At 39.5% G+C, this 15606-nt stretch overlaps 2 protein-coding genes and 1 long non-coding RNA gene across 3 annotated transcripts in view; 2 read left to right on the forward strand and 1 right to left on the reverse strand.

The window, feature by feature from the left end:
* The window catches only part of LOC145435479 (uncharacterized), a 286197-nt gene that overhangs the window by 47357 nt on the left and 223234 nt on the right, over window positions 1-15606 (reverse strand). The window lies entirely within an intron of this gene.
* LOC145435557 (uncharacterized) lies at window positions 718-2967 on the forward strand. The gene is made up of 2 exons (XM_080312827.1): window positions 718-1159; window positions 1679-2967. Exons 1-2 carry the CDS (start codon window positions 955-957, stop codon window positions 2005-2007), a joined length of 534 nt encoding a protein of 177 aa, XP_080168953.1. The 5' UTR covers window positions 718-954; the 3' UTR covers window positions 2008-2967.
* On the forward strand, window positions 7340-8668 carry LOC145435558 (uncharacterized). Its single transcript, XR_013913887.1, has 2 exons — window positions 7340-7455; window positions 8578-8668. It is a non-coding gene; the product is annotated as an uncharacterized LOC145435558 (long non-coding RNA).

Consider the following 15606-nt stretch of genomic DNA (forward strand, 5'->3'; position numbering starts at 1 on the left):
TCACGTTGAGTAACAACGTCATTGATAATGGTCAACTTCGTGTTGCCAGGCGAGCTTCCAACATTGTCGTGTTTAGGTCTGGACACAATGGCCCGTATTCAAGAAACCTCACTCAGTGCTCAAACTCACTTTGCGTCAAAATTGCGTAACAATCGGTATTCAGAGAGCGCAACTCAATAATGAGTTTGAGCACGGCTGGAGTCGGACTTCGCGGTCTGTGGAGCTCGACTTCGAGCTGTTTGGTATTCAGAGACGATGCGCGGTAGCTGGCGAGCTGAGAATTTGGCAGTCGAGTGCGCGTTTTCCGAGTCAAGCCGGGGGCTGTCTCGAGGCTTTACTCGAACGCTTTGCACTGACTTTTCTGATAGTATGCTGCGGGATGATGGGCTGTGCACATATATTAATCGTATTTATGATCTTAATGGTAAACTATACCGGTATAGTACATTGTAAAGTCCACAGAGTTCGATCATTTTCATGTAATATCGGGCTTTAATAAGCTGTATAATAGTGTACTGTATATCAATGAAATGGTAGTTGTGAAGTATGGCAGTGATATGGTAGTATTCATACAAGCCATGCTTTTTCGCAGTTTTCTCGATATGTCTGCCACATGATAATGTTTAGGAAAGCAAACTATAATGTTGGATTGCAACAGAAACATTTTTCCAGTTACAGATATGTCAAATTAAGGTTTAGTTAGGCTGACAAGAGCCGTCTTATGACTTTTGTAAGTGCAAAGCTGGATGTACTTGAGGATAAAAGAAATGATGGAAATTCTATCCAAAGGAAAAATGCTGCATGGGAAGATCTTGCCGTTCAATACAATTCCTTCCCGGATGCTCAAAATGTATCATCCAAGCAGCTTAAAAAATGTTGGAATAACATGAAGGCGAGGTAAGATTTTTGATGAAATTCTAGGAATATGCCGAGGCCAGTTCTAATGCGTAGCGTATGCATTTCAACAGATCGAAAGAAGAGATAACAGAGGAACGTTCCCACCTGGCTGCAACTGGCGGAGGTCCTCCAACCAAGGCAGTACCAGAGATGTCACAGATGATCCATAGCATGATACCGGAACAATTCGAGCCACTCCAGAACGATTTTGATTCTGACCAAGTGGTGTTTGTGGACGTTTCCGTAGCATCGACATCTTCAGGTACGGTATTCCATAATAATGGACACTTGATTGATAAAAGCACCATATCAAGCAGTTATCCCCGCTATTAGTAGTCAACGGTATTCGCTGTTGATATTTGAGCATCGCTGTCTCTGGTTATGTAGGTTTTGCTGCGTGTTGGGTTACCGCTTAGCTGCGATTCCTGTACATACCAAATTTGTGCCATACCTCCAAAATCGCTCCGACGTATAATAACTGTAAAACCTTATATTCGCAAACCCGAAAGCTAACACTGACCAGAATTAGCACTGCGCATTGATTGATAGTCATGAGGACCATAGCCAGTCAATGGTTATCAGGGTCTGGGGCATATCCACGATGTGATGTTGACATCGATATTGTTTATTATTAATGAACGTTAACTAAAATCTGTGTAAATATATACAGATACATGACTAAAATTCGGAGCAAAGCTTTATAAGCATATATAAGTTATTTAGAATTTATACGCATTTGCTATGCAATGAGTGCTTTCTATATCATATATCCCAATTTCAGATGTAAGTTTCACGACTGCAACTCCTGCTTCAAGGCCGGTGGTAAAAGAAACGGAAAAGACAGAGATGCCAAGAAAGAAACCAAAAAGAGCTGAAGTTAACAACTTCATATCGGATGCCATGTTCTTGGAGCATGAGTTGAAAGTGGAAAAGATTAAATTGGAAATTGACTGCTTGCAACAGCAAAGGCTCTTAGTAGAGAAGCAGCAGTCCGTTGCTGATCTGCAGTCGGTACTTGTGACCAAGCAGCTGTTGATAGCAGATGCAAGGCAAAAGCTTGAAGGCTTGCCTTCACCAGTCCCACTAGAAACTGGTCTACCTACTTTATAAAAGCTTTCAATTTAAGATTCATTGCTTCTGCTTGCAGCACCGTGATGCAAATATTTTTTGTGCCATTTACCTGCGCATTATTGATGTTACTATGCTTGTACTTGCAGCAATGTGACATGAATGCTTTCCTTCTGCCATACCCATTTAACTGTGGATTATTGATGGTTACTATGCGTGTACTTGCAGCAATGTGACATGAATGCTCCCCTTGTGCCATACCCATTTAACTGTGGATTATTGATAGTTGCTATGCTTGTACTTGCAGCAATGTGACATGAATGCTCCCCTTGTGCCATACCCATTTAACTGTGGATTATTGATAGTTACTATGCTTGTACTTGCAGCAATGTGACATGAATGCTTTCCTTGTGCCATACCCATTTGACTGTGGATTATTGATAGTTACTATGCTTGTACTTGCAGCAATGTGACATTAATGCTTTCCTTGTGCCATACCCATTTAACTGTGGATTATTGATAGTTACTATGCTTGTACTTGCAGCAATGTGACATGAATGCTTTCCTTGTGCCATACCCATTTGACTGTGGATTATTGATAGTTACTATGCTTGTACTTGCAGCAATGTGACATGAATGCTTTCCTTGTGCCATACCCATTTAACTGTGGATTATTGATAGTTACTATGCTTGTACTTGCAGCAATGTGACATGAATGCTCCCCTTGTGCCATACCCATTTAACTGTGGAGTATTGATAGTTACTATGCTTGTACTTGCAGCAATGTGACATGAATGCTTTCCTTGTGCCATACCCTTTTAACTGTGCATTATTGATAGTTACTATGCCTCTAATTACAGCACCGTGACATCAATACGTTCCTTTTGCTATGCCCGTTTATTTGCATAAGCCTTGACTTGCAACACCGCACCGTGATATTTATGCTTTTTTCGCTGTGCCTATGTAACCGTGGATTATTGATAGTTACTGTTCCACTTCTTTTCTTTCTACACTGTACCATTTCGTTTGGTTCCATACAAGTGATACCGCAGTTTCTTTATTTCTGATAACAAATTGAATTTCATTCGTAAAGTGGGTTTCTACGATCCGTCTTCTCCGAGCTAGGCCTCTCAGGGAGCCTCGTACATCTCTCGGTGCCTCTATAACTTCTTATGGGATGACAGGGAAATCAGTTTCATTGTTGATGATGCACCTAAATTTGAAGGGAGTTGAGCGCTTGATATTAAAAAAATCAAGAAATATATTACCTGTGCTTTCTTGCATAGTTGTATAAAACTGCTGTTAACATCAATCACAGTCATGGATGTGTCGCCCGTAGACCCAGTGATAAGCAGGGGAACACGCTCTTCCACACTCCAAAAGTCCTCTCTATAGTTATTCTGGAGGATATTAGAGCCTTGTTCAGCAGCTGTTTGTCGTAAAATCGTGTGGCCTCATTGGCTGCGACTTCAACTTGTGGGAATTTGATGTATGTTGAAGCTGAGCTTTTATGAGCTATGGCCATACTGTCCAGCTTCACCAATCCACCAACCAACGGTGAGCTTGGAGACATCTTCCAGTTCCCCAGCAACAACTTGAAAGCTTCCTGTGGCGTAAAAGCGCAAAACAACAAGGAACTTCAACAACGGGGGCAGGGGCAGGCCTTTGTTGGATGGGCTGGTAAGGTTATGTAGGATCTCCATAATCCACTAACACAGGCTTTCGTAAGCCTATAGCGATCAGAACACAGTTCCTCAGTGATGTATTCCACGGGATTATCAAAATCTGTAAGGTACTTCCGTACTTGCTGCAGCCTGTTTCCATTCACTTGCATGTATTATTCTAACATATCTATGTCAATAGCTATTTTATCTGAAAGGAATGAAACGCGTACCGTATACCTATCTCTGATCGTAACAGTTCATACCGAGCGAGCGCACAGCGCACAGTTGCGAACGATGCCAGACGTGTCGAGTAAGACTCGAAACTGAGCAAAGCTAGAAAATGTCTTTGAATACCAAGGAGCTACTCCAATGGAGTTGAACTCCGCCTTTACTCCGTCGAGCAAGCCTTGAGTTTGAGTTCGAGGCGTCTCTTTGAATACGGGCCAATGATTGGAGTACTCGAATCTGAACCGATGATTTGTTTATAGTAGTGAAGTGAGTAGTAGTATAGATCGGTCGTGATTTGCCTGGGGCTCTTATGGGTGCGGCGGCATGGTGCCGTGAAACTCGTGGTGGCATGGTGACCCTTTTGACCCCCCCCTCTCGGTCGCATGGTGCCGTTGTGTCTTATGGGTGGGGTGACATGGTTACCTTTTCGGGTATAGGCTGCGGCGGCATGGTGTCGTGAAAACTTGTGGTGGCATGGTTACCTTTCAGGTATAGGCGCGGCGACATGGTGACCCTTCAGGTATAGACAGGCCGTGTTATTTTTGGCATTTCAGGTGCCAGATGCCAAAACTGCCAAAAATAAAAATTTGAAAATGCCAAAAATAAGCAATTTTTGGCATATGCCAAAAATAACACAGCCTGCCAAATAGTGTATTTCTTTCATGGTGTTGTGTTAACAGGACTGCGTTACAAGCGAGAAGAGCGTTTGTGAAAGGCAGGTTTCTTAATCTGGGTCCAGCCCATCCATTAGGGGTGAAAGCACAGTGAAATTGAACGGCTGACTGCATTTGGTTTACGTCATACTTTCCATTTGTCCAAAGGCAATTTTACGACCATTTTTGACCGGCTTGTTGAGCGCTAAATTTGATAAAACTGGTATCAATGAGAAGCTGCCGCAGTACTGATTATTGAAATATAAATTATATTCTGCTCATGGAACTGGAACCCCCCAAATCAACCACGATTTGTGCATTGTGATCGAGTTGAACATTGTGACGCAACAAACTGTCTGGCTATTTCTGAGCTGGATAGTCTCGTTTTGCCAGACAGTCTTGTTGCGTCAATGTTTTTAAACAAGCTAACCTTCCCAGGACTTTTCCATGCGAGTTGGTAATATTAAAGCCACTTGAAGTGACAAAAGTCCTCCGAAAATATATCGGTAGACTGAAGGAGAAATGATAGTCGGGCTACTAAATAGAATGTGTTGAGAGACAACACAGGAAACTCCTGGAAAAGGATCGGGAAGAAAATTCTTTCCGCGATGAGTTCGATGGCACTGGCGAAGTGATCTCTTTTCATGATGAATGGAAGCCGGTTCGGCCCTTCAAAGATTTTGAAGCTCTGTAACAATCAGCTGTTGAGCGTGTTTGTTAGACTTTTCTTTCTTTTTTTGCTTATTGGCACCGATTCCGATGGATACTGCACATTTTGTGGTTTCGTTTGGTATTAATAACCTATGAAATCGTTAGGTTTTTTCTTCTTATTATTGTTTGTTGGCACTGATTATACGTGGATGCTGCACATTTTGTGGTGTCTTTTGACAAACTAGCCCAAATAAAGCGTTTTTGTGACTAATTCGAGGCTAAAACTATCTATTTAGAAGGCGATGCCAAAACTGCCAAAAATAAAAATCGAAAAATGCCAAAAATAAGTTATTTTTGGCAGTTTTGGCATATGCCAAAAATAACACGGCCTGGGTATAGACAGTTGATGACTTGGCTAACGTTGTGGGTATAGGCTGCGGCGGCATGGTGTTGACGATGTATCAAGCATGATAAATAGTCACGTGATTGGTTCTTAGTTAATGTGTATATCCCAAATTATTATATATGACCGATTCGAGTTAATTCTAACGTTCACGGTGAGTGCGACAATGATATATCGTTATTCTTATGGGCGCGGTGACGATTCGTACTTTCAGGTATAGGCTGCGACGGTGTCTCGTACTTTCAGCAAAAAGGTGTGAAATAGTTTGCTAAGTCTAGGAATCAGTCGCTTGGTAATTAGTTTGCCACAGAGCCGGCATAGATGGCGATTCTAATATCAACAATAACCACTCTCACAAACTAACACTTCAAATAGGTGTGAAATATATTACAAACCCCGCGATCGCTGACATCATAATGTCTCGGACGTAGCCATCTTTCGTGACTTGGTGTTACAGGCATCCCGATCGCTCACGCAGTGAAATTTTAGTAATCAGTTTGTCACAGAACTTGATTTCGCTGGTAAGATCTAATAAGTAACGAATAACAGAAACGTCGCAGACGGTGATTCGAATACCGACAAGTTCTCACTTATTTCTGATCCAATCCTAATCCTTTGCGAAGTTAACTCTTATTCAAAAAGGTGTGAAATAATTTTGAAATCATACGACCGCCCACAGGGTAATGCTTCAGACATACCGATCACTCACAAGGTAATATTTCGGTAATTAGTTTGTCACAGAGCCGTCGCGGACGGTGATTCGAAAACCAACAATTTGACACTTTCTGGTGGTCGCTATATGTTTTGACACTTCGGAACAGTGGTTGACTTTAGTTGCATGATAAGAATCATGAGAATATTCAAGCAATGTGTCAATTTTTCAACTTGAAATGATACTCACTACACAAAACCAGGACTGCCATGACAGGTATCTCACTGCAAGAATATAATAAGAAGAAGAATATAAAGTTACTGCCCTATTGGTATTTCATCTATGAGTATCAATACTTGAAAAATAAGACTTGAAACTGTTACGAGTAAGGAAATTTACTATATTATGAATGTGGGGTATTCCATATCACCTAATCATAGTTGTAGAAAGTGGCTTGAATATGACTTGAACTCGAAACTGAACAGTGATCACAATGACTTGGACTCGGACTCGATCGTCAATGCTATGACTCAGACAAGGCCTTCTGCTCCCCGACTCGGGCTCGGACTTGACTCGGTGATGAACTGAAAGTGACTCAACTTGACTGGAGTCAAAAATAGAAAAGTAATATTACTTGTGAATCGAAACCTTTAGCTTGAGTACAGCCTATAGGTTGCCACTGCTGAAACTACCTATTCATTTATTCCCCGTCTGATTTTTCAGTTAAAAGGTCACTGTAAATCCGCAAGGTCGTATTGAACACTTCATAACACTTTTTTCTGCGTACAGACACACTTTTTGGGCATATAAACGCATTGGGCCATTATCGTCGCAACGCTTCTGCGTATTTCTCCGTTTACATGTAACACTTCGCCACTGCGGCTTATTTTCAAGAAAATTGATACTTGGTAATTTATCATCAATTTTGCATTCATAAACCATCGGTACGTTTGGAGATCACATTAAATCATGGTATATGTAAAATAATATTACTCACTTGACCCAACACTAAGTTTAAGGGTAATATTTCAATGAAATATACATATTTCCCTGTGAGGCAGAGGGGTCACCACCTTCGTTACGGTAGAGCGCGCTCGTTTTCAGTTTGGATTTGAATTAGTGGTTCGTCAGGCTTCAGGCAGAGAGTAGGGTACACGAAAAAACTTGGCGGAATGGATATATTGAAGCAGTTTCTGCTACCTGATGGCGTAAAGGATCATAACATCCATGTACTGTAAGGTATGGAAATGCGGTAAATGTTATTGAATGTATGTAATGTGAGAATAGTCATAAAATGAACTCGTTTTGACATTGCAGTAACGTCGTTTGTTTTAGATGTTTTAGTAGGCTACTGATATCCCTTATACATATGAATGTTCTTTAGATGTTTTGTAGTATATGATTCGTCTGATATTATTGCTGGATGATCGAGCTTCGAATCTGATAATATACCAGGCTGCGAGCAGGTCCAGTACTACGGTACTGATGGGAAACTGCTATAAAAGTAACTTTTTTGACATATGGATAAAGGGATGTTCTCTCTATCCACACTGAAATATCACTATGCATGTAGGCGATATTGTGGTCCATTGTGGACAAGTACTGCAATGTCAACAATTGAATGCCTACATGACAGTCATGCAACGGTTTTGATTGTTTTTCAACTGCAACACATTTTACACTGTACTGTTTATTCCAAGTGGTAAGGTGTTAACTAAAGCGATTTTTTTGACATGTCAAAATAGGTCAAAATTTTGTCAAAATTGTACCGTTACGTCAAAAATCTTTACAAAATAAAATTTGGATGGCAACTTGCATTTCGTTTGTATCATAGATGATTGCACTGTCGGTGAACTTATCATTTCACAATTTACATCTTGTAGCCTACTTTATAGTCCTACCGTTGTAGACGGACCATCGTCTGCTCATTGTGAATCATAAACTGTCAAATGAAACAAATACTCAACGTAGCCTATTGCACTATCCTAACTGAAGCAAGACTGCGTGGGCATTGGTTCTTCTATTAGAAACCGTGTGATGAAATATTGCGATGTAGACAACTTTGTCATAATGAGATTCGAGAGAGAGTGCAGTGTACGCACAACTTCAGTGTTGCCGGCCAACAACTGCAGCTGGTGAACGTTCTTTCTTCATTCTTGCCAAGCTACTTAGTTAGGACAGACACTTTCTACCCGAAAATGTAGGAAAGTATCTTTCGTTGTACTACAACAAATTTTTAAGTATTTCTACCATAATACGAGATGTAACTAATACTGAATTATTCATGGGTCCAGATTTCGATAAAATAAGTTCTTTTTCATGTAAAAATTTGTCAATATTCATGCTAAAAGATTTTTTCAGGTCAAATTACTTCGGAAGAACAGACAGCTCCAGCCAGAAATAAAGATAAGTTCCGGTAATACAATTCTAACACTATGTGAGAAACACCTAATTTAAGTACATGGGGTCAAAATTAAGTTTTTCATCATCAAAATATGTGTGAATTTGAATTCTTTAGTCAAAATCTTACCTTTTTAGGTCCAAAAAATCGCCCCAATAATAGCACAGCCAAACAAACAATCTTTTCAACAAACCATGGATCACAAGGGGTAGTATTTGTTTTGCCCAATCCCCAAATTTGACTTTTCTGAGTTTATTGTGATACGGTAACTGAACTAAACTCTATTTTGCAGGTAGTATGTATTGAACTTGGCACCTTTTTTGAAATGCATTTGCTGTATGGAATACTGGTAAGCATCACGGTGTTTTGTAATTGAACTGGTATATCCTTAGAAAATGAATTTGATTCTGTTGCAATCGGTTATCTTTGTGATAAAGATTTTTATGAATGTTTGCTGATAAAATTTCACAAAAATTGTTAACAATTCAGGAAGTATACTAACTGTGCCAGAGTAAAATTGGTGGTAACGTCATGTGCAACTTTCCATTCCATTACTTAATTATTCTATGAAAGACACCCTTCTGTCACGCACAACCTATTGCAGAAAAAAAAAACTGTATCCAGTATGATATCTGCGTGACTACTGAGCAGTTCATTTGTATTGCGAATTTTGGCAACAAATATTTCTTTTCAATAGTCTTGGACTGATCCTCAAATTCGTTCAACTGATGTCCACTCTTTGAAAAGAGCCCCCTGGGTCTACCGTGCCTGCGTTATCAGACAATGTTGACAGTGACGTGAGGAGTCGTTCGTAACGGGTTTTGTGCCGGCACAGTCATCTTATGTGATACAGTCCTTTGTCTCAAGAGCCCATGGATACATGTGATTATGTAAGCCTATTTATTCATTTTATATATCACCATTGATTATGTAATTTGCTGGTTTTTGCAGTCCTACTTTTCTCACGAACTATCTCGCAGAGTAGCTTACGGGCTATTCGATATGAGCTGAAAAAGGCTTCATCTGTGTACACTGTACAGTGTACCCTGAACTGTGTATACTGAACACTGAACAGAGATGTAGTTGAACGTAATGAGCTCGTGTAACTTGTACTTTAACTATTGCTTACTGAACTATATTGGGCTAGGTCAGTGGTTCTCAACCTGGCGGGCTGAGCACCTCTCCTGCGCTTCTGTAACCTATCTGTGTGAAATATTTATATTTACTTCTGCATCAAATTTACAATTTTCCTTTGTAATGTTTCGTATTTTCTAGGAGAAGCATTTGGATTTGACCAGTAAAAAAATATCCGCCATGGCACGCCACAAATCAAGGACTCATCAAGCCTGGGTTGCGGCTGATGGAAAGAATATGAAAAATGCCCTAAGGTGCAGGTAGTATGTATTGCAATTGGCACCTTCTTGAAATGCATTTGTTGTTTAAAATACTGGTGAGCATCGCGGTGTTTCTTAAAGGGGCACTGCGCTCTAAAATTGATGTGGTCTCAAATTGAAGGTAAAAGCGAACAAAAATTTTTGGCCGCGGCCATTTCCTTCAGAACGCCACCGTAATGGAGCTGCAATTTATTGAAATTTCTACAAGACCAGCTGCCGCGGCTGCTTAACCCGTTACATGGCACGATATCTTCACCGCCGCACTTGCTCGACGCGATTAGGCAGTCACTCAGAGAACGGATTTTAGATAGTTGTCAGCCGATGTTATGAAGGAAATGTGTCTAAGTTTCGTTCTCTGCGTCACCGCCTTATTGCGTCGAGCAAGTGCGACGATGAAGACATCGTGCCATGTAACGGGTTAAGCAGCCGCGGCAGCTGGTCTTGTAGAAACTTCAATAAATTGCAGCTCCATTAAGGTGGCGTTCTGAAGGAAATGGCCGCAGCCAAACATTTTTGTTCGTTTTTACCTTCAATTTGAGACCACATCATTTTTAGAGCGCAGTGCCCCTTTAAGTAAACTGGTATATCCTTAGATCATGAATTTGATTCTGCTGCATTCGGTTATTTTTATGAATGTTTGCTCATAAAATTCCACTAAAATGATTAGCAATCCAGGAAAGTATGCTACTCGTGCTGGAGTAAAATTGGTGGTACGGTCACATGCAACTTTCCATTACAATAATTATTTGTTCTATGAAAGACACCCTTTTGTCACATACAAATGTATCCAGTCTGATATCTGCGCAATACTGAATGCTGGTGACGTCATATTTTGTGATACGATTTTTGATGTACAACGTTCTTTCGAGTTCTCTACTAGTTGCTGACGAGTCTCAGCCGAAAATATTCGGGCTCATTTCAATATGCATATACTATTCAATTTTATATTGAAGTTTTGCACCTCGAAGAAGCTGTCCGAATATTGAATAGTTCCCTTGTATTGCAAATTTTTGAAACAAGTATTTTATTTTCAACAGTCTTGGATTGATCTTCAAATTCATCCAACTGGTGTCGACTCTTCGAAAAGACCCCCTGGTTCTACCGTGCCTGTACTAACAGACAATGTTGATAGTGACGTGAGGAGTCATCTGAACGGATTTCGTGCCGGTGCAGTCATCTTTTGCGATAATACTTTTTGCCCCAAGAACCCATGGAACCATGTGGTTATGTAAGTCTATTTATTCATTTCATATATCACCATTGATTATGTAATGTGCTGGTTTTTGCTGTCCTAATTTTCTCAATAACTATCTATATATGCGATATGAGCTGAAGAGAGGCTTGATCTGTGTACATTGAACAGAGGTGTTCTTGAATGTAAAGAGCTGGGATAACTTGTATTTAAACTACTGCTTACTGAACTATACTTGGAACATCAAATTGAGATCATTTCCCATGTCGTGCTAATTCCAAATAATTTCGTTAATTGAATTTAATCAGGAAGGAAGGATTTGAAAGATTGAGAACAATTACAATTACTGCAATGAAGGAAAAGTATTCAACACCTTCGATAAGATGTCACAAAGTTTTTTGTACTAAAGACAATCAATGTGTCCTTTGTCTGGTATATTTTCTCGTCTCAATTCAAAGCAGCTATAAAATCTTAGAATCGAAGTTGTATGTAAAGCCTACCGTATGTCAATTATTGTGATGGAAATCCAAACCCATAGGAATAACGATTCTACTATATTTATTTTCGGATCTTGTTTGCGTTCAATTACATTTTCAGTAAAACGAGGTTGATGAAGTCAACTGTCTTCTTATCCAAGCCAAATTGAGAGACAAGCTAATACAATCCAAGACCCAAGCGCATGTCTTATTGAAACAGGTATCGTAATCTTTCTGTTTTGTGGACCATACAAATTTACATAGACCGTTCGTAGACGTACATAGACGTTCTGCTATAAATTTCATTCTGAGCTACAGTTCTGCATTCTCACTGTGGCCTGTGCGTCTGAATGTAAATGTAAATGTCAAAATGGCCGAATTGAAAAAAAGGCAGACCTAATTCAAGATATTTTTATTAGTCGTTATGCGAATTTTAGTCCTTCTCAGTGATAGGATTTCACATTTACGCGAGCGCCTTTCCTGCGCTTGTGTAACCTGCATGTGTGAAATATTTATATTTATTTCTGCATAAAATGTAGAATTTTCATTGACATATTCAAAACTTTGGAATTTAATCACATTTTCAAGGAGCGCAACTTGGAGTCGACCAGTAGAAAAGAAGCAAACACCATGGCACGCCACGAATCAGAGATTGACCGATCCTGGATCGCAGCTGATGCCAAGAATATAAAACTGCTTCAGTGAAAATGGAGTATTCAGAAATATTGTTGACGTTTTGAGCTACTATGCATTGGATTGTCATACCCTGAAGGAGTGGTTTTCAAACAGGAGAAAGCATTTGAAGGGGCGTGAAGCTGCTGTCAACTAAAATCTTTTTCGCACATGGCAGCTTCTACTTATCTCTCTGTGTATGGTCAGAATTTAATATTTGAATATTCTCTCATCAACAACTATTACCGTTACTGCCATCCAACTGTCAGTTGGGATTTCTAGCGTTCTTGTTGCTTTTTTTAATTTCATGATACGACGATAAGGGGTGTGTGAAATTTTTTTGCTATCATAACGGGGCATGTCCAAAAATGTTCAAGAACCAGTGCCCTAATGACTTCCAGATTTCATATTTTGCAGCAGACTGGTAAATAACAACAAAATCTTTTCTGTAAATCTGCAAAATTTGTATGGACTCAAAGAAACGACTTCTTTGTTATTTAAACAAAAGTGATTGGCATTAACCTGACATAAATACTTGTAATGCAAGCCCAAGAATATTTTTGATGCCTGGTTAGCAGGCCCAAATTCATTAAGAGTGAAAAATACTTTGTTACTTGTTTATCGTGGTAGTGGTAGTGAAACTGATACATTCATTGTTTGTTTATTTACAATAAAATTAGAAATTTACAAGCCATAATTTGATCAATTTTAAATAAGTTTTAAATATTTGTGTTGATCATGTTTCCGTTAACGGACGTAACCAATGAATTTGATTCCATGCCATTTTCACGAAAGTTAAAGATACTAAATGATATTTTGTTATCGCTATCCCTAATTCCCTATGCATTCATTTTCATGATTGAACGAGTTGCATGATATTTGTAGTGAGTTTGCTCTTGATCATTTATGATGTTCGTGATTTCATGGACTATTCCGGAAACGGTTTCAACTGCTGATCTGAATTTATGAAACCCTGTCACAGCAGCTATTGGAAATTTCAATGTTTGCACGTATTCCATCACCCAGGTTGGGTATTATAAGCGTCATCTATTCATGAATCAATAAAATCTGATTTTATTTTGAGCCCTGCGTTCCGGTGACTAGTCAACTAGCCACTTTGAGGCTGAACACTTTTTAGGTAAACAGTTTTAATTTGAACACTTCGCAACACTTCTAGGCGTTCAATTTTTGGATCACGTTTCGTGTTCAATTTTCCGGGTTGAGCAACACTTCAGAATTTACAGTGGTGTTTGCGGTGTAAAACGACCTTCTTTAGTCTTCGGGCTGCTTCCTATTAGGGAGAATCACGGTCGGTCCAAATATCGACTGAAGTGGTGCGCGAGACGATAAAGATTGGGAAGCACTGCTCAAACTTATTAATATTATAACTGATGAAAAGGGGAGTGACGCTTTTCGCCTGTGAGGCCAGGTGCGTCACGGACTAGAATGTGCGGTCGGTATACCAAAATGTGGGCAACAACCGATTTACATATGTACCACACGATAGAACGAACTCTGCAACATGGGATAACGTTGATACTTGACACTCGTTATTTTGCTCGCTTGTAGCTACGCTGATTATCTCGCTCTTTCAAAAGCATCAATAACAAGACATTCGCTGCTTCGAAGTCACTGTTTTGACGTTCGTTATTTGGAACGAGGGCCGGATGCGTGATATCCTGACCATATTGGTTAATTAATATCAATTCATATGCTGTATCTGATTCATAATACCTGACCTACATTCCACGTCCGGCAATTTTCCTAGTGGTGATCCTGTTGCAGTATTCGCTTCTATATACTTCTAAATATTTTTTGCAGGCGTCAAGCACTCGTAAATCGGCCGTATACTTTATTCTTGTGCAATTAAAGACTAATCGTATCAAGGAGATGCAATTTAAGGCGGAAATCCACAATAGCAGTGAAGCAAAATCTGGATATATTACCATTTAAATTATAAAATATTACAAACAATCATGCCCACATTTACAACTAATATTGTTTTTGTTTTCAATACGTTAAGTCGTTGTAGAAACAGCATATTTAAAGATTAGGCACTGATTATATACTTATTTTCCATATTTCTCACAGTAATTGTTAAGATTGATGCAACACAACATACCCAACCCATTCACCAAGACTTGTCTATATAGTATGTCTATAGGGGCCCATATCACGTCAGAGTGCTCAATGGGAATTCCAAATATTGCGTTATAGCGATATTATATATCACAGGCGTATATGGTATGCAGGGTTGTATGACTCGAGTCATGACTCGACTCGAGTCTGACTCGAGTCACGATTTTCCGATGACTCGACTTGACTCGAGTCATTTTCTCAAAATACGGAAATGACTCGACTCGAGTCAATCAATCTGTGTATTGACTCGACTTGGACTCGAGTCATTCCACATGACTCGAACCAAGTCATATGACTCGAGACTCAGACGGCCAATACTTACATTTCATTGTAATTTTGAAGAATATTACAGTAACCATACTATTAGAATTTCGTCTATGTGTACTGGTACTTGAATATGCGACCAGAAACTGCTAAAAGTGGCGAAAATTATTATATTATGAATGTTAACCATTCGATATCACCAAACAGAGTTATAAAAAGTGGGTTTAATAAGACATTAACTGGAAACTGAGCAGTCAACACAATGACCTGGACTCGGACTCGAGTCACAATACCATGACTCGGATTCGACCGTCTGCTAACTGACTTGGACTCGGACTTGACTCGGTGGTGAATCGAAAATTACTCGACTTGACTCGAGTCAAAACCATAAAAGTGACATTGACTTGTGACTCGGAGCCTTGTGACTTGGTTATAACCCTGATGGTATGTAACTTTTCCGTATTTGTTGTGTGTAATCGGCACTCAGTCTACAAAGTGTGTAATTGAAGAGGAAATAATATTCAAATCAAATATGACATCAAATAAAATATATGTGCCTTAATATACAAGCCCTAAACTTCACACTAGAACTGATTTTCAATGTCTCCTGGCTGCACATTACAACGTTAAATTGACTCAGATTTACTTTGCACCTCGGAAAACAGACGAAATCCCTATCACGGGCCACTCAGAATTAATTTTCCCCTACATGGCACGCATTTAGGGCTCACGATTACGTCGTCTAGTCAACAATGCGATGAAACATTATGGTTCTATAGTATGTAATATCTTGAGTCGACATGTAAGCATATACACCATACAAAATATATTTGCAGTTCAGATGATGAATCC

This window comes from Botryllus schlosseri, chromosome 3 (genome assembly GCF_051294905.1).
Source record: "Botryllus schlosseri isolate E-star chromosome 3, Bs_hap1, whole genome shotgun sequence".
Classification (NCBI taxonomy): Eukaryota; Metazoa; Chordata; class Ascidiacea; order Stolidobranchia; family Styelidae; genus Botryllus; species Botryllus schlosseri.

Excerpts from the sequence above, each read along its gene's own strand:
- LOC145435557 (XM_080312827.1), top strand. The coding sequence starts at position 955 with ATGCATTTCAACAGATCGAAAGAAGAGATAACAGAGGAACGTTCCCAC. Across the intron at positions 1,160-1,678 it reads CGTAGCATCGACATCTTCAG|ATGTAAGTTTCACGACTGCA; the intron begins GTACGGTATTCC and ends TCCCAATTTCAG.